This window comes from Pelodiscus sinensis, chromosome 15 (assembly GCF_049634645.1).
Source record: "Pelodiscus sinensis isolate JC-2024 chromosome 15, ASM4963464v1, whole genome shotgun sequence".
Lineage (NCBI taxonomy): Eukaryota > Metazoa > Chordata > Testudines > Trionychidae > Pelodiscus > Pelodiscus sinensis.
Genome location: NC_134725.1, coordinates 26,500,477 through 26,521,486, shown reverse-complemented (window position 1 = coordinate 26,521,486; position 21,010 = coordinate 26,500,477). Strand labels below are relative to the sequence as shown.

The following is a 21,010-nucleotide window of genomic DNA, read 5'->3' as shown; positions in this document are numbered from 1 at the left end:
ATCATCTCCTTGCCCCCCACCCCATCCCAGACACAGTGGCTGGAGACTGCCATACCTGCATGAGCACTGCTCCAACGGTGGATCTCCCCATGCCGAACTGGTTCCCCACGGATCGGTAGCTATTCGGTGTGGAGAACTTCCATAGGGGAATGGAGGGCCTCATGTGAGCGTCCCATTGCTTCAGAGCAGAGGCAAGCCATTCACCGAGCTTGAGGAAGGTGTCCTTTTTCATCCTGAAGTTCTGAGTCCATTGTTGGTCTCCACAGCGCTCCAGGATGATGTGGTCCCACCAGTCGCTGCTTGTGTCCAGATGCCAGATGTGGCAGGACACGCTGGTGTCAGGGAGCTGCAGCTACTGCTCCCTTTCCCCCAGGAGGGTCCGGAGGACGGCATGGGGGTCAGGCTGCAGCAGATGCTGCGAGGCAGCCTGTAGAAAGCACAGCCAGGCTTGCAGCAACATGTCCAAAATGAGCACCAGAGTGGCCAGGGGCAGCTCTGGTTCCATGATGCCAAGTGCTGTGGTGTCCTGAGTCAGGGCAACCAAAGTAGGCAGAGACAAAAATGCTTTGCTGTCCCTCAGCAAGGTAGGCAAGCAAGCAGGGAAAACTGAGAACCGGCTGTCCAGGGGGGTCCCTTTAAGCACAAGCCTCAGATAGCCTCAGGTAGCAGCCACACAAAGTAACTCCTGACCTGATGCCCTGCTGGAACTGGTTTCAACTGCCCTTAAATGCAATTCAGTGTCCAATCAGTGTGGATGAGCTATTTCAAAATAGCAAAACACTATTTTGTATGTAGATGTATTATTTCAAAATAACTTATTTCAAATTAACTAACAAAATAAGATATTTAGAAATAACACTGTAGCAAGACATACCCTCTGTGTGTTTGTGAGAGAGAGAGAGAAGGAACATACTTCAGTTATGGGTTCACCTTACATAGTGATCTGATTAAAACAGATGAATGTTTAAAGGCAACCACTGTACGCTTAGGCTTAGGACAATATTGAAATCTAATAAGTACCCTTACTCTGACCTTGATATCATGTTATATTTCACTATGACCAAAAAAAGAGCAGGGACATGCTGCACTGCATCACAGAGCACAGCCACAAAAAAAGGAAGGGTGGATGGTGGTAGATAATTCACTGTGATAATCATTACTTTGGGACAAAGCCCAGTAAAGTTAATGAAAAGGCTCTCATTACTACAGTGAGTTTTGAATCAAGTCTAAGAATCTTTCTCCTTTTTTTTTAACTGTGGAAAAAGTTGTCCTCTAGGGCATCCTTCCTAACCACTAAAATTCAGTCAGCTGTGAAATGGTATATGGTTTAGGGGAGGAACTGGAAGATACCATATTTGGGGAGGGGGTTATTTTGAAATTGAACTGTAGTGTGGGGGATATCTGGAAAATAGAGGAAATCTCACTTTCCCCTCCTTCCTGTATTCCAAGGTCACTGATCTTTCTGTGTATCTAGTGGTAAGAGGTTTTCAGTTAAAATAGTCCAAATCTTGCATCCAGTGCAAACTGAATGAATTTCAATGGAATTTCACAGCAGATAAATCACTGCAGAATTTGACCTCCTTCTTCATAATGCAAATTTAATAGTAACAGTAATTAATATAACAAATCTCTGGCCAGTTAGCACTTTACCAATAAGCTCTCCTTATGTTTTCTCATGTCCAATGAATGAAGTGAAACCAAAATATATCAAACATTTATTCTTAAAAACACTCAACTGTGATTATAATCTGAAATAACAGTTCACCAATGATTGTTTTAGGAGTTCCCTTAGAAAGCTTATTATATGAATTGAAGACTGTAATTAACAGTCTCTAGGATAATGCCTGACCCATTTGGAAGCAAATAATTTAAAAAGACTATACAATGTGGTTTAGCTAAATTCAGAGAGATAGAGCAAGTCCTTTTAAATGTTGTGAAATGAACATTTCCTGATCATTTTCATTTCCTTTAGGCAATCAAGATGAATTTAGAATACATATAGTACAGTAAGCACAGTATTACAAGTTGAAGACAATATCAGTTTTTCTATTGACATATTATTTACTATGTGTATTTGGAAACTATAATGAAAGTTTTATTAATAATATAGAAAAGCGAATACACCTGCTTTTAAAAAGCAAAATTATCTCATTTATAAAATGTGAAACTATTGGAAATGACCTACCTGTTTTCAGAGGTAGCAAATTTCCTTTGACAAACAATAACAGCTGGTGCATATTTCCCAGTATAATCCATGCTCTCTCTAATATCCCATAAGTATGGGTTGCTGGCTCTTACACTTAAAATATTCACACCTTTCTTCACCTTTGCCCTAAGAGAAACAAGAGAATTTGTCAACAATTAGATACAGAATTTCATCTCCAAGCTGTTACATAGATCTTCATTGTTTTCTCATTACTGGTCCTCTGGAGATGCTATAGCTCATTACAGATGGACCACATTAGTCAGAAGTAAAGGTATAATGGAATTTAATCTCCCCATAGTTTAAAAGAATTCTGCCAAGATAATAATGTTATTTCTATAGCGGTAAATAGAATTGTATTTACATTTTCTTCCTATAATACATTAGATCACTAAAACCAAAAGAATTTTAAAGATTTGCTACAATTTTTCACCATTTAAACTGCTTTGATTTTAAGTTTCTCCATGTCATTTTGACACTGAAACTAGCCTAATCAATTATACTTTCAGCCCTCATTGGTTTAATAGGCCCTGATCCTGCAAGCTCTTATGCGCATGCTTATCGGTACATAATGAGTGATCTAGTTTCAGTTAGACTGTTTACATGTGCAAAATTAAGTACACAATATTGTTCACCTACTTGTTTGCAAGATTGTGCCTTCAGAGATCATGGTGATGGGACTGATTATGACTAGAAAGACTAGGCTAGAAAACATGGTGATGTCACTAATGGTAGAAAGCGTTACAGGCTCTAAGATTTCCTATGGAATCTTTTAAAAAAAGAGTAAAAATGCACATGGCCAGAGCCTTCCCTTGAGCAGGAGAAATTGGGGTGACTGCCCATGAGGTCTGTCCCAGTATTTAGCCTTTTGTTCTGAATTGCAACAAATGAATGATCAGCAGGCAAAGAGGATATGGAGGCAAGCAGGGAGGCAGGTGAGGAGGTAGGTGGGCCGACCGAAAGGAGGAGAACAGCAGTTGGGTGGAATGGGGGGAGGAGCTGAATGGATAATGAGCAGATGAGCAGGTAGTTGAGTGACTAGCAGGCAAGGAAGTGAGCGGCAGGTGGATGGGAGAATGGGGATGAGGAGGAGAGTGGCAGACAGGTGAGTAGGAGCTCCGAGTGCGCAGTGAGGAGACTTGTAGGGAGGTTGATTTGTTACAGGCCCCACACCTTTGTAGGATTACCCTTGAGCACGGGATTCCTTCTATGAATTGGATATTCTAGGTCAGGAGTGAGCAAACTATGGACCATGAGCTACATCCAGCCAATCAGACCTTTTAACCTGGCCCTTGAGCTGGCACAGGGGAGCAGGGTTGGGAGCTTGTCCTGCTCTGGTGCTCCAGTAGGAGAGCAAGGTCAGTGGCTTGCCTCACTCCACTCATGCAGCAGTTCCACATGACTCCAGAAGCAGAGGCAGACAAGAGCCCCGTCCTACACTCTGAACCCCTTGGTCCCAGCCCAGAGCATCCTCCTGCACCCTGGACGCCTCCTTTTTTGGCTACACCCCAGGACCTGCATCTCCAGCAGGAGCCTTCACCCATGCCTGTACCCCAAATCCAATTTTGTGAGCATTCTTCGTCGTCCACACAATTTCCATACTGAGAGGTCACCCTAAGGTCAAAAAGTTTGGCCTGTGACTGCAGTGATAGTTGTCACTATTTTATTCGTTTGAAGCAGAGTTTAGCCACTGTTTAGAAATTTTCTTAGCTTATCCATGACCATTATTATGTGGAGACCAGATAATTTGAGCTTAGAGTCTTCTATGCCAGTTTCACAATATGCTGCATTATAGGCAGGATGCTGTATCCATTTATAGCCCTATTATAAACATCCCTCAAGATGATGGACCAATGACCCTATCAGAACTTTGGAAATTACCTTAGAGTCCATGCAGGTTTACTAGAGACACTGTGCCAGAGTAAGACAAACAAAACAAGGTAGATTGAACTTCAGATGCAACTTCAACTAGTCCCAAAGACTGCAGTGATGGGAAATCTTTGTAACTGCTCTGTTTACTTTCTGTCCACTGGAAAGAACTAGTATAAGGCCCAAATGGGAGGTAGAATACCACATGCCTTTCATGACCTGGGCCTAAATGATTTCATTGGGTCTTGTGAGCACTCAGTAGCTCTCAGGATCAGGCAACTATGACTGTGAATTCATACATTCACACCCCCACATATGCCCCTGTTATAGTTTTCCAGAATGCTCACCTAAACAGCTCACCAAACTGAAAGGAGTAGTACTGCTAATTATAGCATGCCAGTGTGGGATTAGGACTTCCTGTTAAGAATGTCAGGCCACGTCTCCACTTATGGAAATATCAATACTGCGGCAGTCGATCTTCTGGCATTTCATTTAGCGAGTCTAGTAAAGATCTGCTAAATCAAACACTGAGCGTGCCCCTGTCGATGTCAGTACTCCTACTCCTCATGTGAAGTAAGGGAAGTCAGTGGGAGCATTTCTCCCATCGACCTTCCGCTTTGAGGATGCCGCCAAAGCTTGGCTTAAGGTACATTGACTCCAGCTACATTTTTACTTATCTGGACTTGCGTACCTTAAGCCAACCTTCCCCTGTAGCGTGGACATGGCCTCATATTAAGACTAGTCTACCTGCATAGGCCTGAATCATTGCTGCTCCACACTTAGCATAGCCATTGATACTAGTAAAAAATGGGTATGAATCTATATAAGGCACCTTTCTGTGCACACTCACTCCATTATGGAAGTAAGCACCTCACAACATCATGTGAGGCAAGAGAGTGTTGCCCATGTTGCAACTGGGGAACTGATGCATAGAAATAGTATGTAACTTATCTAAGGGCTTGTCTATACTATACTGCCGTCAAAGTAATCTACATCAACTTCATCTATACATATAGTGAAGCTGAAATCAATGAATTTACCACTGTGTCTTGTGTGTGGTAAGGTTGTGGGGGCTGCTCTCCATTGAAGTCCCTTACTCTTTTCATTCTGGTGGAGTACCAGCATTGATGCCAGAGCACTCAGAGATCAATTTACTGTGTCTAAGCAGACATGATAAATCAACAGCTGATGGATTGATTACTACAGCATTGATCCCCAGCATAGTAGAGATAAGACCTAAGGTCACACAGAAAATCTGTTGCAGTTCAAGGGTTTGAATGCAGGTTTCCCATGTCCTTATTATTGGCCAAACTATCTTTCCTCCCTAGCATAACAGTAGCATTTTACACCCACTGTTGACTGAAGTAAATGAGTACCCAAAATGCATGCAAACAAAATCAGGCCCAATATATTTATAGAGCTGTATCTAGAGAAGTACGTTGCATGAATGCATACATCTGAGAGAGAGAGAGAGAGAGAGAGGGAGAGAGAGAGGGTACGTCTACACTACAGCGCTAGTTCGAACTAACTTAGTTCGAATTAGTAAATTCGAACTAAGCTAGTTCGAACTAACGCATCTAGAACTAAAAACTAGTTCGAACTAGCATTTTGCTAGTTTGAACTAGCAAGTCCACATTGAGTGGACTCTGAACAGGGCTTAAGGATGGCCGGAAGCAGTGCCGGCAGGGCATCAGAGGAGGACTTAGAGCGTGGAGATGCTGTCTCAGGTTAGCCGAGGGCTGCGCTTAAAGGGTCCCGACCCCCACCCCGGACACACAGTTCTAAGGGGTGCCCCGCTTGCAAAGAAGTTCTGGCTTGGAGTGCCCTGAGTGCTCACACTGGGCACATCACACCACTCGGCCATCAGCCCGGCTGCACTTGCCACAGGCTGCCATCTGGGGAGAGGGAGTAATTGGGGGGCTGCAGGAGAGCTTCCACCCCCAGAAGACCGCAGAGCCAGCCCAGTCCTCCCCATCGGGGGCTCGTACCCCATTCCTCCCTCACCTCCTTCCACTTACCCTTCCCTAGCCCCCCTTCTTATTGATGTACAAAATAAAGATAACGTTTCTTCCAACATTGACTCTGTCTTTATTGAACAAAACTGGGGGAGACTGGGAAAAGGAGGTGGGAGAGGGGAAGAGAAAGGCTGGGAGAGGGGAGGGCAACTAACATGATCAGGGGTTGGGAACAGGTCCCAGATGAAGAAAGGCTACAGAGACTGGGACTGTTCAGCTTAGAAAAGAGGAGACGGAGGGGGGACAGGATAGAGGTCTCTAAAAGCAGGGGTTGGGTGGAGAGGGTGCATTCAGAAAAGTTCTTCCTGAGTTCCCATAAAGAAGGACTAGAGGACACCAAAGGAAAGGAATGGGTAGCAGGCTTCAAACTAGTAACAGAAAGTTGTTGTTCACAAAGCAAAGTGTCTACCTGTGGAACTCCTTGCTGCAGGACGCTGTGAAGGCTACAACTAGAACAGAGTTTAAAGGGAAGTGAGATAAAGTGATGGAGGTTGGGTCCATGGAGTCCTATTAGCCAGAGGGTAGGAGTGGTGTCCCTGCCCAAAGTTTGTGGAAGGCTGGAGAGGGATGGCACGAGACAAATGGCTTGGTCACTGTCTTCGGTCCATCCCCTCCAGGGTCCCTAGGGTTGGCCGCTGTCGGCAGACAGGCTACTGGGCTAGATGGACCTTTGGTCTGACCCAGGACGGCCATTGTAAGCTCAGGGCTCAGTGTCGGGGGTCTCAGTGGACCCCCTTGATTTTCATGCACACCTGGTCCTGGGTGGCCAGGCTGGCAGCTCTCCTGCCCTAGACAGCCATTTTCCTGTGCCTAGTGCGGAGATCGTGGACGAGGTCCACGATGTCCGCACTAGCCCAGGAAGGTGCCCGCCTCTTGCGGTCCAGGGCAAGCTCCCGGGAGCCGCCAGCCTGGTCCCGGCAAGAGGGGGAGGGCTGGGGGGCATCGGGTGGGTGGCTCTGTGCCGTGCCAGGTGCAGGGTCTGCTAGCTGGGTGCTGGCAGGCTTGCACCTGGCACGGGCACCGTAGCCAGCCCGTGCCCCTTTAAGGGGTCCGGGGCCGGGAGGGGGGCATAGAGTTTCCCTGGTGTTGGCCAGAGTGGCCACCAGGGAAACCTGGGGAGGGCTAGCCTCCCACTAGTTCGAACTAAAGGGCTACACAGCCCTTAGTTCGAACTAGCTAGTTCGAACTAGGCGTTAGTCCTCGTAAAATGAGGTTTACCTAGTTCGAACTAAGCGCTCCGCTAGTTCGATTCAAATTCGAACTAGCGGAGCGCTAGTGTAGCACCTATTAAAGTTAGTTCGAACTAACGTCCGTTAGTTCGAACTAACTTTGTAGTGTAGACATACCCAGAGAGAGAATGTCTACACTGCAGTGTTTTTCTGGAAAAATGGCCATTTTTTGGGAAAAACAATACTTGTGTCTACACTGCTATTGCATTTTTTCGACAAAAGGTCAAAAGAACGGAGAGGTTTTTCTGACGGTGGTAAACCTCTTTCTATGAGGAAGAAGCCTTTTCCAAAAAAGCTTTTTCGGAAAAAGGCATGTGTTGACAAAGAAGAGGGAATTCTGTCAAAAAAAAGAGACCTCCACAAACAATACAGGTACCCTGGTGGCCACTCTGTCCAAACTAATCACAACTCAATAGTTCCTGTTTCCTGCCAGCTCTTAAAGCTGCCTGTGACAAGCCAGGTGGCAGGAATTCAGCCCTAAGAGATGCACCAGACCATGCGGCTCTCCCTGCCACCCAAATTTGGACCCATGGCCCAGCCACAACCCCTCGGAGAGCCTCCTGGCCCTCGCAGCAAGCACCACCAGAGGTCCCAGGAGCCAGCCAGGGGCAGCAAAAGGTGTGCGCTGTCTTGGTCTGGGGCAGAGATCCTGTCCCTCTTGGAGGTGTGGGATCTCCTGCAGGATCTCCACTCCCAGAAGCGCAATGCAGACATCTACAGCTGGACGGCCTAGGCTCTAGCTGCAAGAGGCTACCACCCATGGACCTTGGAATAAATCTGAAGCAAGGTCAAGGAGCTCTACCAGGGCTATGCCAGGGCAAGTTCCTTCCCCACTGTGGACTCAAGGGTAGAGACACCTGTTGTCACCCACCCAGGGCTCCCTGTTGAGGAGGAGGAGGAGGGTGAGGAGGAGGAGGAGGAGGACAAGCTACAGGAGGAGGAGGATACAGTCAGCATGGTCACCCTCACCCTGGAGCCAGTACCCCAGACCCTGGATATCTCCCAAGCATCTTCTGAAGATGGGGAGGGATCACCAGGTGAGTGCTCTCAGTTTTTCACACACACAGGGTGGGCAGGCTGGTGCAGAGGGGATGGGTTGCAATAGTCACATGGCCTGCTTGGCATGGATATTGTGCTGCAGTCAATGCACATGGAAGCACATGCTGTGCAGGTCTGTTCCACGCAGCCTCAGAAGGCAGCCCTGCAGCACCCCCAGGCTCCTGCTCACAGACTCTGAGGAGGTCACGCACATGTCTGACCCCACGGGCAGGGGTGCACACCCACCACCAGCCACCACTGGAAGCAGGCTCGGCACAAGGTCATACGCACACCTGCACACAGACCGAGGAGTGCCGCACATGACACATGGACATGCCTGCATGTGCAAGGCCCCACCCGCTCCTGCGGACAGCACTGCGAGGTGCAGATGTATGTGCAGGTCCCATGGAAGGCCAGGCTGCTCCAGGCCCCTCTCCTGCCCATTGGATCCATGTGTAGCCAGACACTTCCCTTGCCTTCTTGTCCATGAGCTGGGGGGAGTGGGAAGCATGGTCCCCTGGGCACCTAGGACCCCTGTGAGGCAGGGCCCGCTGTGCAGGCCACTCATGGCCTTGCTGTCAGGACATCCTTGACCTCTGGCCCAAGGACTGTTGCTTGCTGCTCACAGAGGAGGGCACGGCCTCAGGGACAGTGTCTGCAAGAATGACTGACCGCCTCTCCCTCTTCATTCTCTACTGCCAGAGCAGCCATCGCTGAGGGGCAATCAGGGCCGAGGCAGCCGCCTGACCCCGGGGGAGCCGCAGGCACTGGAGGGTCCATGAGTACCTCATAAGACAGCACATGTTCTTCCTCCATGACATGCAGCAAACCCTGGCCCAGAAGGTCTGGGATGACACCCAGTCGCAGACCCGCATGTGGGATCCGCTTGTGCAGCAGGGCAATAGCATGAGTGCCACCATCCGCAAAATGATGGCACACCAGGCTCCCGTCCCTGCTCCTGCCTGCTGTGCTCCTGCCCCCCCATTTCCCCTGCTATTCCTATGCCCTCTGCTCCTGCTCCCCCTGCTGTGCCTATGTCCCCTCCCTTTGCTCCCTCTCCACCATACCTGACCCAGCTCCAGCCCCCTCTCCTGTTCATCCCCCTGTTGTCCCAGGTCCCACCCACCCCCAAGGTCGCTGAGGTCCCTGAACCTAAGGTGGCACTTCCAGCTGCACCACGCGCCACTCCCAGCCCTGAGCCTGCCTCCTCCCTGCCCTTATCCAGGTTCTCAGACCCCCTCTTCTCCAGTTATTTTTATTATGAAAAAAAAATTCAAAGTTCTTGTTTCATAGCTCAAAACTGGTATCTTTATTCAATGCACAGGGAAAGGGGGATGGGCGGGGTTGTTATGCGAAAGGCATAGGGATGCAAGGCACAGGCCCTTTGAGGGGAGGCCCTAAGGAGAATTACTGGTGTCCTTGAGAAAAACTCTCTTTCAGGGCCTCCTGGATATGCACCACCACCTGAGGGGTCTGGCAAATTGCAGCTGTGCATGGCTGCTCAAAGGCCCTTCCCTCCTAGCCAGCCTCTGCCTGCCACCCCGGGAAGAAGGCCTCCTCCTTCCTCTCCAAGATGCATTCAGAGAACACAAAAGGCTGAGACCACTTCAGGGATGTTGTGCTCCTCTACATCGAGGCAGGTCAAGAGTCACCTGAACCGACCGCACTTACAGGTGCCCGAAGGTGCATTCAATCCACATTCGAGGTGGGCATTGAATAGGTCCCTGCTGAGGTCCAAGTGGCCAGTGTACAGCTCCATGAGCCACAGCGTGAGAGGGTAGGCCGCATTCCCCATGATGTCCCGTGGCATCTGCACATCCCCAACCTGAAAGTCATGCTGGGGGAAGAATGTGTCAGCCTCCAGCTTCTGGTACAGGCTGGAATTTCAGAAAATGCAGGGATCATGTGCCCTGCCTGACAACTCAATGAAAATGTCAGTAAACTGTCCATGGTAGTTGACCAGGGCCTATAGCACCATCGAGAAATAGCCTTTGAAATTGATGTATTGGGTGGCTCAATGATGTGGTACGTGGATGGGAAGGTGGGTTCTATCAATGGCTCCCCTGCAGTTGGGGAAGCCCAGGGATGCAAATCCGGCAATCATAGGGTCCAGGTCTCCCAGGCGGATGACCCTGCGCAGCAGGATGGAGTTGATGGCCCTCACCATCTGCAGAAAACACACAAAACAGAGAATCAGAGGAAGTGCCTGAGCCCTTTGGAGGTGCCCACTTCCTTCCCATCCCTCCCGCAAACACCACAGGAGCCATCCCATATAAGCCCTCCCTCCCCACCCCCCAAGCAGGGCTGTGTGAGGACAGCACGGCACAACCCCCCAAGGATGGGGCTTTTCTTCCATCCCCAGTCCACCCCGCACTCCCACCCCCTTTCCCTAGGGTCCCCCTTTCCAGAACTCTCCCTCTCCAGGGACTGCAGCCCGAGAGTGACTTACCTCCATGAGGAGGGCCCTGACGGTGGACTTCCCTATGCTGGTAACTGTCTGTGTTGTGAGCTTCCAGATGGCAATGGCAACAGCGACCCGCTTCTCCAGGGGGATGACAAGTAGCATCCGGGTGTCCTGTTGTTGGAGGGCAGGAGCGAGCCAGGCACATAGCTCCATAAAGGTGGCCTTATGCATTTGGAAGTTTTGGAGCCACTGCTGGTCATCCCACCACTCCATGACCTGTCAGTCACACCAGTTGGAACTGGTGTCCAGCATCCTGAAGCATCTCTCCACCATGGAGTATGGTTGCGAGGGCATTGCTCCTGCACACAGGCAGAGGGTTTCACTGATGAGCTCAGACCATGACTACAGTGTTCACAAAGTGCTGCAGAAGCTGCAGCATGGCAGTGTGGGGCCATTGCATGCCCAGAGGCAGTTCTGGCTCCCTGGCAAACAGTGTTGTGCTGTCCTGAAGCAGAGAAACCAGAGCAGGCACTGCTAGAGCTTTGCTGTCTCTCAGGGTATGCCTACACTACAAAGTTAGTTCGAACTAACGGACGTTAGTTCGAACTAACTTTCATAGGTGCTACAGTAGCGCTCCGCTAGTTCGAATTTAATTCGAACTAGCGGAGCGCTTAGTTCGAACTAGGTAAACCTCATTTTACGAGGATTAAGCCTAGTCCAAACTAGCTAGTTCGAATTAAGGGCTGTGTAGACCCTTAATTCGAACTAGTGGGAGGCTAGCCCTCCTCAGGTTTCCCTGGTGGCCACTCTGGCCAACACCAGGGAAACTCTATGCCCCCCTCCCGGCCCCGGACCCCTTAAAGGGGCACGGGCTGGCTACGGTGCCCGTGCCAGGTGCAAGCCTGCCAGCACCCAGCCAGCAGACCCTGCACCTGGCATGGATCGAGCCACCCACCCGATGCCCCCCAGCCCTCCCCCTCTTCCCGGGACTAGGCTGGCGGCTCCCGGGAGCTTGCCCGGGACCGCAAGAGGCGGGCACCCGCCTGGGCAAGTGCGGACATTGTGGACCTGGTCCACGATCTCCGCACTAGGCACAGGAAAGTGGCTGGCTAGGGCAGGAGAGCTGCCAGCCTGGCCACCCAGGAGCAGGTGTGCATGAAAATCAAGGGGGTCCACTGAGACCTCCGGCCCTGAGCCCTGAGCTTACAATGGCCGTCCTGGGTCAGACCAAAGGTCCATCTAGCCCAGTAGCCTGTCTGTCAACAGCAGACAACCCTAGGGACCCTGGAGGGGATGGACCGAAGACAGTGACCAAGCCATTTGTCTCGTGCCATCCCTCTCCAGCCTTTCACAAACTTTGGGCAGGGACACCACTCCTACCCCCTGGCTAATACCACTCCATGGACCCAACCTCCATGACTTGATCTCACTTCCCTTTAAACTCTGTTCTATTTCTAGCCTTCACAGCCTCCTGCAGCAAGGAGTTCCACAGGTTGACTCTTTGCTTTGTGAAGAACAACTTTCTGTTACTAGTTTGAAGCCTGCTACCCATTTCTTTCCTTTGGTGTCCTCTAGTCCTTCTTTATGGGAACTAATGAAGAACTTTTCTGTATGCACCCTCTCCACCCAACTCCTGCTTTTAGAGACCTCTATCCTGTCCCCCCTCCGTCTCCTCTTTTCTAAGCTAAGAAGTCCCAGTCTCTTTAGCCTCTCTTCATATGGGACCTGTTCCCAACCCCTGATCATTTTAGTTGCCCTCCCCTCTCCCAGCCTCTCTCTTCCCCTCTCCCACCTCCTTTTCCCAGTCTCCCCCAGTTTTGTTCAATAAAGACAGATTCCATTTTTGAACACAATTTTCCTTTATTTTGTACATCAAGAAAAGGGGCTAGGGAAGGGTAAGCGGAAGGAGGTGAGGGAGGAATGGGGCACGAGCCCCCGATGGGGAGGACTGGGCTGGCTCTGTGGGCTTCTGGGGGTGGAAGCTCTCCTGCAGTCCCCCAATTGCCCCCTCTCCCCAGATGGCAGCCTGCGGCAAGTGCAGCCGGGCTGATGGCCGAGTGCTGTGATGTGCCCAGTGTGGGCACTCAGGGCACTCCAAGCCAGGACTGCTTTGCAAGCGGGGCACCCCTGAGAACTGTCTGTCCGGGGTGGGGGTCGGGTCCTTTTAAGCACAGCCCTCGGCTAGCCCGAGACAGCATCTCCACGCTCTAAGTCCTTCTCTGATGCCCTGCCGGCACTGCTTCCGGCCATCCTTAACCCCACTTCAGGGTCCACTTAATGTGGACATGCTAATTCGAATTAGCAAAACGCTAATTCGAACTAGTTTTTAGTTCTAGACGCGTTAGTTCGAATTAGCGCTGTAGTGTAGATGTACCCTCAGAGAGGTGGCCAAGCAAGCAGCAGAAGCAGAGAAATGGCTGTCGGGGGGGTGGGGGGGTATCCCTTTAAGCACACATGTCAGCTAGCCTTAGGCAACAGAACCTGGAATCAACTGCTAACCTAATGCCCTGCCTGAACAAGTTCCATGTGGCCTTAAATGCAAGATAGCATCTAATCAGTGTGTACGCTATCTTTTGAAAAAGCACATCCCTTTTTCGTTGCACTTTTGCTATGAGGACACTCTCTTTCGAAATAAAATCTTCCAGAAGATTTCTTCCAGAAAAGCTCTCAGTGAGGGAAGGGGGGAAAGGGGAGAAGAGAGAGAGAGAGAGAGAATATATATACAATCACAAATGAAACATACACATAGATATTTCTCTGTGAATTCTGAGTGTCAAAGAATACGCAGAAAGAATATTTGATTTTGATTCTGGGTCAAATATGTTTTCATTCATTTGGTTAGAGAAACTAGTTAGAATTAAAAAAGAACAACTGCAGTCTTTAGTGTCAGAAAGTGTGGAAGTGGAATGAAATGTCCTTGCAAATCGAATGTGCCAACAAATCTCTGTATATCAGTAGTAGTGTAAATTCTCCTCTACCTGCTGCCAAATTTAAGTAAAGGTACCTCAGTGAAAATGGGAATAGGGCCCAATGTCTTAGTTCTGCTAAAAATATAGCCACTAACATAGAATGGAAGGAATCTTCTGTTTCCCTATAAAAACAATTGTAAAAGTACCAAAAAAAACCAGAGATGCAAACATTCTCTCTCTTCTTTGTTATCTTATAGCTGCATTTCCTAAAGTAATAGTGTGGTGTAGCAAAGCAGGTTGGACACACAAACAGAAAGACAACTTGAGCTTGTTTACCCTTGACATTCATTTTTGATGTTTCAAAACAAACACAAGTCCTTGCATTCCTTCGTGGAATAATTGCAGTCTAAAGGATGAAGATTTCTTTAAAAGGGTTTTGATAAGGTCTAATTTAGTCATCTGTTATAAGCCCCAAGCCCCTAATTTTACAGAAAACAATAATAGAACTAGATTGCTGTTTTCTACAGAATTAGAGGTTACTAGCTCTTTTTAGTAGACAGTTATACATGCTCCTGTAATTACCACCAAAGCTTTGACTCCAGCAAAATCCAGTTTCATTCATTTTCTCAGGAGTTTCTTGGTACAGTAAACTTCCAATAATCTGGCACCTTTGGGACCCAGGGGGTGCTGGATTATCGGATATGCCGGAGTATTAGGAGGTACTCCGGAACGGGGGGCGTGAGGGAGGGAAGCGGGGGAAGCCCCGTGCAGCCGCCAGCAACAGGCCAGCTGGGGCTGCAAGTGGCAGCAGCAACTTAAGGAAGTGGCGGGACAGAGAAGCTGGGGTGCTGCCGGGTTGGTCCCGCCGTGCTGCCCCTCACCTGAAATGCGCTGCGGACCAACCCAGCAGCACCCCAGCTGCTCTGCCTGCAGCTTCCCCAAGTTCACTACTCATCAGTTTCAGCAGCGGCAGACTTGGGGAAGTGGCGGAGCAGAGCAGCTGGGTGCTGCTGGGTTGGTCCCTCAGCGTCGCCCCTCATTCCCCTGCTCGGTGCCCGGCAGCACCCGAGCTGCTCTGCTTCGCAGCTTCCCCAAGTCCGCCACTCGTCAATTTCAGCAGTGGCAGCCGCGCAGAGCAGAGCAGCTGGGGTGTTGCCGGGCGCCGAGCAGGGGAATGAGGGGTGACGCTGAGGGACCACCCCGGCAGCACCCGAGCTGCTCTACTCTGCGCCTTTTCCCCAAGTCCGCCACTGGTCAGTATCAGCAGCTGCAGCAGCGGACTTGGGGAAGTGGCACGAAGCAGCTCTAATTGTCTGGCTGGCCGGAGCACTTCTGGGTTCCAGTTGGTGCCAGACTATTGGGAGCGCCGGACCACTGAAAGCCGGACAATTGGAGTTTTACTCTATTTTGTTCGCTAATATTGCATTGCAGAATTTTCTTCACCCAACTTATCTTGACACTCACACTAAATTATCAAAGAGAAACCTGGAAGAGATTGGGTAGTACTAAAAAAGGCACATTATTTGTCAACAAACTAAAACTGAAGGTACTTGAGAAGTTTTTATAAAACTGTTGTCAGGCTTCAATTTACTTCTTCCAAAACCTTTTATTTTTTTTTTTTTTAAATTTGTGTCTGACTGTCATGGTTACAAGACAAGCTGTGTTTTTTTAACCCTTTGCACCCCACAAGTGACAGATATCTCTTCCTGAATCTCTCAAAGGGGGAAAAAACCACAGTTCAATGATTTTTAGACTGGGTCTCTAGGGGTATGTCTAGACTACATGGCTCTGTCACCAGAGCCACGTAGATTAGTTTACTAGACATAACCAAATGAAGTGGCGATTTAAATAATCACCGCTTCATTTAAATTAAAATGGCTGCCGCGCTGAGCCGATCAGCTGTTTGTCGGCTCAGCGCGCGAGTCTGGATGCTCCATGGTCAACATCAAAGGCATTTGTCAACCGCCCCGTTATGCCTCGTGGGATGAGGTTTACCGGGGCTGTCGACAAATGCCTTTGATGTCGACCGCGGAGCGCCCAGGCTAACGCGCTGAGCCGACAAACAGCTGATTGGCTCAGCGCAGCAGCCATTTTAATTTAAATGAAGCAGCAATTATTTAAATCTCCGCTTCATTTGAGTATGTCTAGAAAACTATTCTACATGGCTCTGGCGACAGAGCCATGTAGTCTAGAACAGTGGTCCCCAACCTTTAGAGGCTCCCGGGCGCCTGGAGGTGGGGCCACTCATGCGCCGGGCGCCCGAGGGGTGGGGCCACTCATGCTCCAGGCGCCCAGGGGCGACGCAGCGTGTCCTGGGGCACGCTAGGGGCGGGGATGCCCTTGCACTGGGCGCCAGCATGTTCCCCAGGGCCGGGGCCGCCTGAGCGCCTTGTGCCGTGGGCCCGGGGCCGGCACCGCCACCCGAGCCGTACGCCTGGGGCCAGCACCGGCGCCCGCATGTGCCCCAGGGCTGGGGCCGCTTGAGCGCTGCGCGCCAGGCGCCGATGCGTGTCGCGCTCCTGGGGCCGGCGCCTCCAGTGCGCCGCGCGCTGGGGGTGGGGCCGGCCCAGGTTGTCGGCGGGCGCACACAAATGCGCCGGCGGGCGCTATGGCACCCACGGGCACCGCGTTGGGGACCACTAGACCAGAAATTTTGACACACACAAGAAAACTTCTGGGTGCCTGTGAACCATTCTGGTTGACATGAGCCAAAAACAACTTCTTCAAAACAGGTGTATTGCTTCTTCACCCACAGATCTATAAAAAACAGATAAATTGACAAAAGTCTATGCCCATCTATTCTCACTTACACTTTATCCCTTCACATTTTTGGTAAGTTTCATTCAGCCCATTCCCCTTCTTCTGGGCTGAGAATGTGTTGCCACATTCTTGTCAATTTCATGGCTAAACTTGAAGTTGACAAAAAGGCTGGGCTACCGCAGTGGCCTGGGAGCTCCATCTAGAGTTCCTCTGCCTCCTGGATTATTCACTCCCTCTCAGGTTGCACTCATTGCATTCCTCATTTGCTCCCTGCCTTTCTGCAGCTCAGCTGCTTGATTTGACTCCCAGTTCTGAATGTGATGTAACTCCCAGATCGGCACTGCCATCAGAGCTGCTGCCTGGAGTCCTAGTATTGCCCAGAGCCTCCTGCTCCTCTCTCCTTACTGCTGGGATCCTGGCTGTCCTTCCCTCAAGCTCCCACCCACCATACACATGCACACACAGCCTCTTAGTGCTTTGCTCCCAACCTTTTAAAAAAAATTATTTAAAAACTACTTTTTGTGAAAAAATAAAATAGAGGTTTTTCTATTATTACCATTTTCCAACTGGCTTTAATATCTGAAAATGGAGAAAACTACTCAACAGTTTTTTTTTATCAATGTACAGGGGGAAAATTTAGTCCACGCATTTTTGAAAACAGGGAGAGGCAGTGTGTTTATATGTATGTCTGTGTTTGTGTCTGTAAAAAAAAAAGAAAACAAACAAACAAAAAACAGACAAAGAACTCCCCTGCTCCTCAGTTTTACATGTTTCAATAACCAGTTAGTCAAATAAAGTGTCTCCCATTTATCCATATAATTATCTGTGATTTGCATCATTGTTTGCTTTATATACATGACAGCATATTATTTAGTGCTGGTCTGCAGTTATGAGACCTTTGCTCAGTTTACTATCTTCACAAATCAGTCCATGTAAGCAATGGGCTTAGGAGAATTCACCCACTGAAAATCTGTCAGTACTGGCATAGTGCCAAACCAAGTGTGCAAGAGAGGAAGAAGGCATAGCGGGAACTCCCAGATTTTCCTAAGTGCATAAAGATAGTGATTTCTCAATTTCATCTTATGACCCACTAAACACCATGTTTACTCCAGTGATAAAAAGAGGCTTCAACTCATGCAATTAAAATGCAGGAGATGCCCCTTTTCATTTATCGAAGTGTCTGGTGTAACATCTCCCAGTTTTCTTTGTAGTTTACAACCAGTTAGCACTTAGCTTTCAGCCGTGTCATTACCGCAGGCTGGTAATGGCTGTGAAATTGTTACTTAAGTGTTATATAAAATGGAACAGCTGGCTGGTAAAAAATAACAGTGTTACAGCACGAGTGCCACTAAGTGCCCCGGTACAATGTCAACATAGTGTTGGGTCTAAAACACCAAGCAGAAGCAAAAAAAGAAAAAATTCCAAGACCACTACAGGGAAATCAAAGGGGACTGGCAGATAATCTAGATAATCTTCCTCTAGTGAGGACTCCTAAAAGGTCTCTGCCTACAACATGTCATACAATTCATACAACTATTCACTCTCCTCCCTCCTGCTTCCACTCTCCCTCCAAAAAAAGCCAACCGCAAAAACATTTCTAAAAAAAGATGTTTCAAATCCGTGAAATTGATTCTGGTTTTCTATTACTGCAGTTGCTCAAGGCAAAGACATATAGAAATCCTTCTTAGGAAAGGAAGCTATACTCAACATTTACAGAGAGCCTATGAACTGCTGTACTTCCAGAAGCTATCACCTCATTAGGGGTGGAATGGACAAATGTATGTGCCTTGAGGGATGGGGTAGATTTTCAATAGCACAAGGTAGCCAGCTCCCACCAACTTTTTGTAGGAGCCCAGTTTCCCTTTGTGCTGTTAGAGATCTCCCCTGTTAATCACTACTGCTCACTGAGGGTATGTCTACACTACCCCGCTAGTTCGAACTAGCGGGGTAATGTAGGCATACCGCACTTGCAAATGAAGCCCAGGATTTGAATTTCCCAGGCTTCATTTGCATAAGGGGGGAGCCGCCATTTTTAAATCCCCGCTGGTTCGAACCCCGTGCAGCGCGGCTACACGGGGCTCGAACTAGGTAGTTTGGACTAGGTTCCTATTCCGAACTACCGTTACTCCTCGTGGAATGAGGTGTACCGGTAGTTCAGAATAGGAACTCTAGTCCGAACTACCTAGTTCGAGCCCCGTGTAGCCGCGCTGCACGGGGTTCGAACCAGCGGGGATTTAAAAATGGCGGCTCCCCGCTTATGCAAATGGAGCCCGGGAAATTCAAATCCCGGGCTTCATTTGCAAGTGCGGTATGCCTACATTACCCTCCTAGTTCGAACTAGGAGGGTAGTGTAGACATACCCTGAAGGACTTGAGAGGTCTGATTTTTCATCTGTTGTACTTTTTATTGCACAGGTGGTTCCAGGATGTTGTACTGAAATGTCCAAAGCAGTATCTGACCCCAAGAAGTGACATTCTTGGTGCTTCCGGAATTCCCCCTGCTTTGCAGTGTCAGCTTGAACCATATGAGTGATGGGCCTTTACCAATCCATTCAAGTTTTTAACACCCAGCACAAGATGGTTGCTTTCTTACCATGCAGTTCACTTAGTAAAATATCTGGAGAAATGTTGCCCTACTTGCCAAGCACTACTAATAAGAGGGAGGTAAATGCTACTATATACCTAATGCAGTGGGCAAGTTTATAAGGCATCATCATACACACGCCCACTCAGAGAATCAGATAAAGTCATCCTTTCAGTATGCATCCAGCCAAGGTCAAATGAGGTCATCCTATACCACAGGGAATGTCACAATGACACCTACATGCTCATTTTTCATACCCTGCATTTTCTTCTGGAATGGTTCTCTCATCTTCCCACCACTTGACTGTGAAGGTCTCAGAATCAGGACCGTGGGAGCTTTTCAAGTACATAAGTAAAGATATCATTCTTTGCCATAATTCTTCACATCCTTGCCAGTTACTCCTGTGCTCTTGTTTCTTCCAACAGGTCCAGAATTAAAATCAAGGAAAAAAAATAGAGCTTATGAATTCTGCCTTCCCTCAAATCCTGAGCTGTTTACCCAGAAATAACCTATTTCTTATCTTGCACTGGATGTGCTAGCACCCAAGGATGCTTATACATTAAGGACTTATGAAAATGCAGTGTATAAATAATGTGTTTAACCTGAGACACAACTAGATTGCATGAAGACCAGTAACAAAAATGTTTGTCTTTACATCTGTACCACTTAAACAATCAGAAAGAGTTTCTCTAGTTGGATTTTTTTAAATTTTGCAATAACAAGAGACTGCACTATAGAACCAGACCTCTAGATAACAAGCTACCTGGCAAATAATGAATAGCACTGAGATGGAAAAGAACCTCAAAAAGAGTGCCAGACAGACACTGTAAGTGAGCTTCAGGGGCAAAGCCAAGAGAAAGATTCCCAAAGAAATCAGAAACAAGAGGAAATTTGATGTATTGAAAGTTCCCTTATAGTCTCTAAACACACACCAAGGTTTCTCAAAAGTATAGTGAATCCATCACTGGGGGGTAATTTCTCTATCTGCTTTGAGATGCTGCTCTTGATAGCTAAAGCCTTCAGCTGACTAGGACCTACCAATGTAAGGGACCACTTGTCCACTCACCTTGACTGCTAGGCTAAGGGGGAGAGTCTCTCTGAATTGCGGGTATTCTTAATGGGAGACTGTCTACCCAAGAAGGATTCTGTGTATAGTCATCTTTAAAGAGCTCCCTCTTTCACAGGCCTTTGCCTAACATTGATGACAGCAAACCACATTGGCTGTATTTCGACCTCTGACAGAACTGATCAAAATATCTAGTGCAAATCAATAATGCAATAAATGGTTGGAAAGTGTGTTGTTCTCTTGCTATTTGTACTTTTAATTGCATGTATACCACATCTAAACAATATGGTGATGGGAACTTTATACATTCCTAAAGATAAATTCTACCTGATTTACCCCCACTGTTTTGCTTGTATGGAGTTAATGTAGAATAGAATGCGGTCCTCACACAGATGTATGTCTTTGCCTAGAAATCATGCAAAAATGTGTCTTCTGTGAGAAACCAGGCAGAGCTCCACAATTTCAAGTGAGTTTTACATTAAGATTTAGGATTTATTTGTATTTTAAGGATGGGCATTAAAAACCACAAAAGCCACATGGGTCTGGCGAGATACAGGATAGAGGAGTCTCTTAGGATTTTCCTGTTAGGAACAACCCAGCATGTTGAAGAGTCTATCCAACAGAGTGCAAGGCTGCCTCCGTGATGCACCCTCTTGAATGAAAACAACAGGAATGTTCTAAATACAATGGAACCTGTTGCACCTCTGAAAGTCAAGGCTACTCCTTGATTTAGGAGACTAATGTTAGGAACCAAGATTGGAAAGTTTTGGTCATTGATTTTAGATCAGCTTTGGTTCAGTTTCAGTTAGGCTTTGGTTTAGTTTTGGTTCAGCTTTGGTTCAGTTGGCTAAGTTGGGCTTCAGGACTGAGTTGGCTTTTACTGTTGTTTTCAAAGAGGATGTCACAACGTTTCTTCTGGTTATAGCTTTGTTGG

The 21,010-nt window shown here is 48.3% G+C and overlaps 1 protein-coding gene across 3 annotated transcripts in view; it reads right to left on the bottom strand.

The window, feature by feature from the left end:
• The window catches only part of TMEM132D (transmembrane protein 132D), a 589,482-nt gene that overhangs the window by 311,509 nt on the left and 256,963 nt on the right, over positions 1-21,010 (bottom strand). For all 3 annotated transcript variants that reach the window (XM_075898457.1, XM_075898458.1, XM_075898459.1), the window contains one exon: positions 2,186-2,332. In XM_075898457.1, the coding sequence (XP_075754572.1) occupies positions 2,186-2,332 (147 nt within the window). The remainder of the gene's footprint in view (positions 1-2,185; positions 2,333-21,010) is intronic.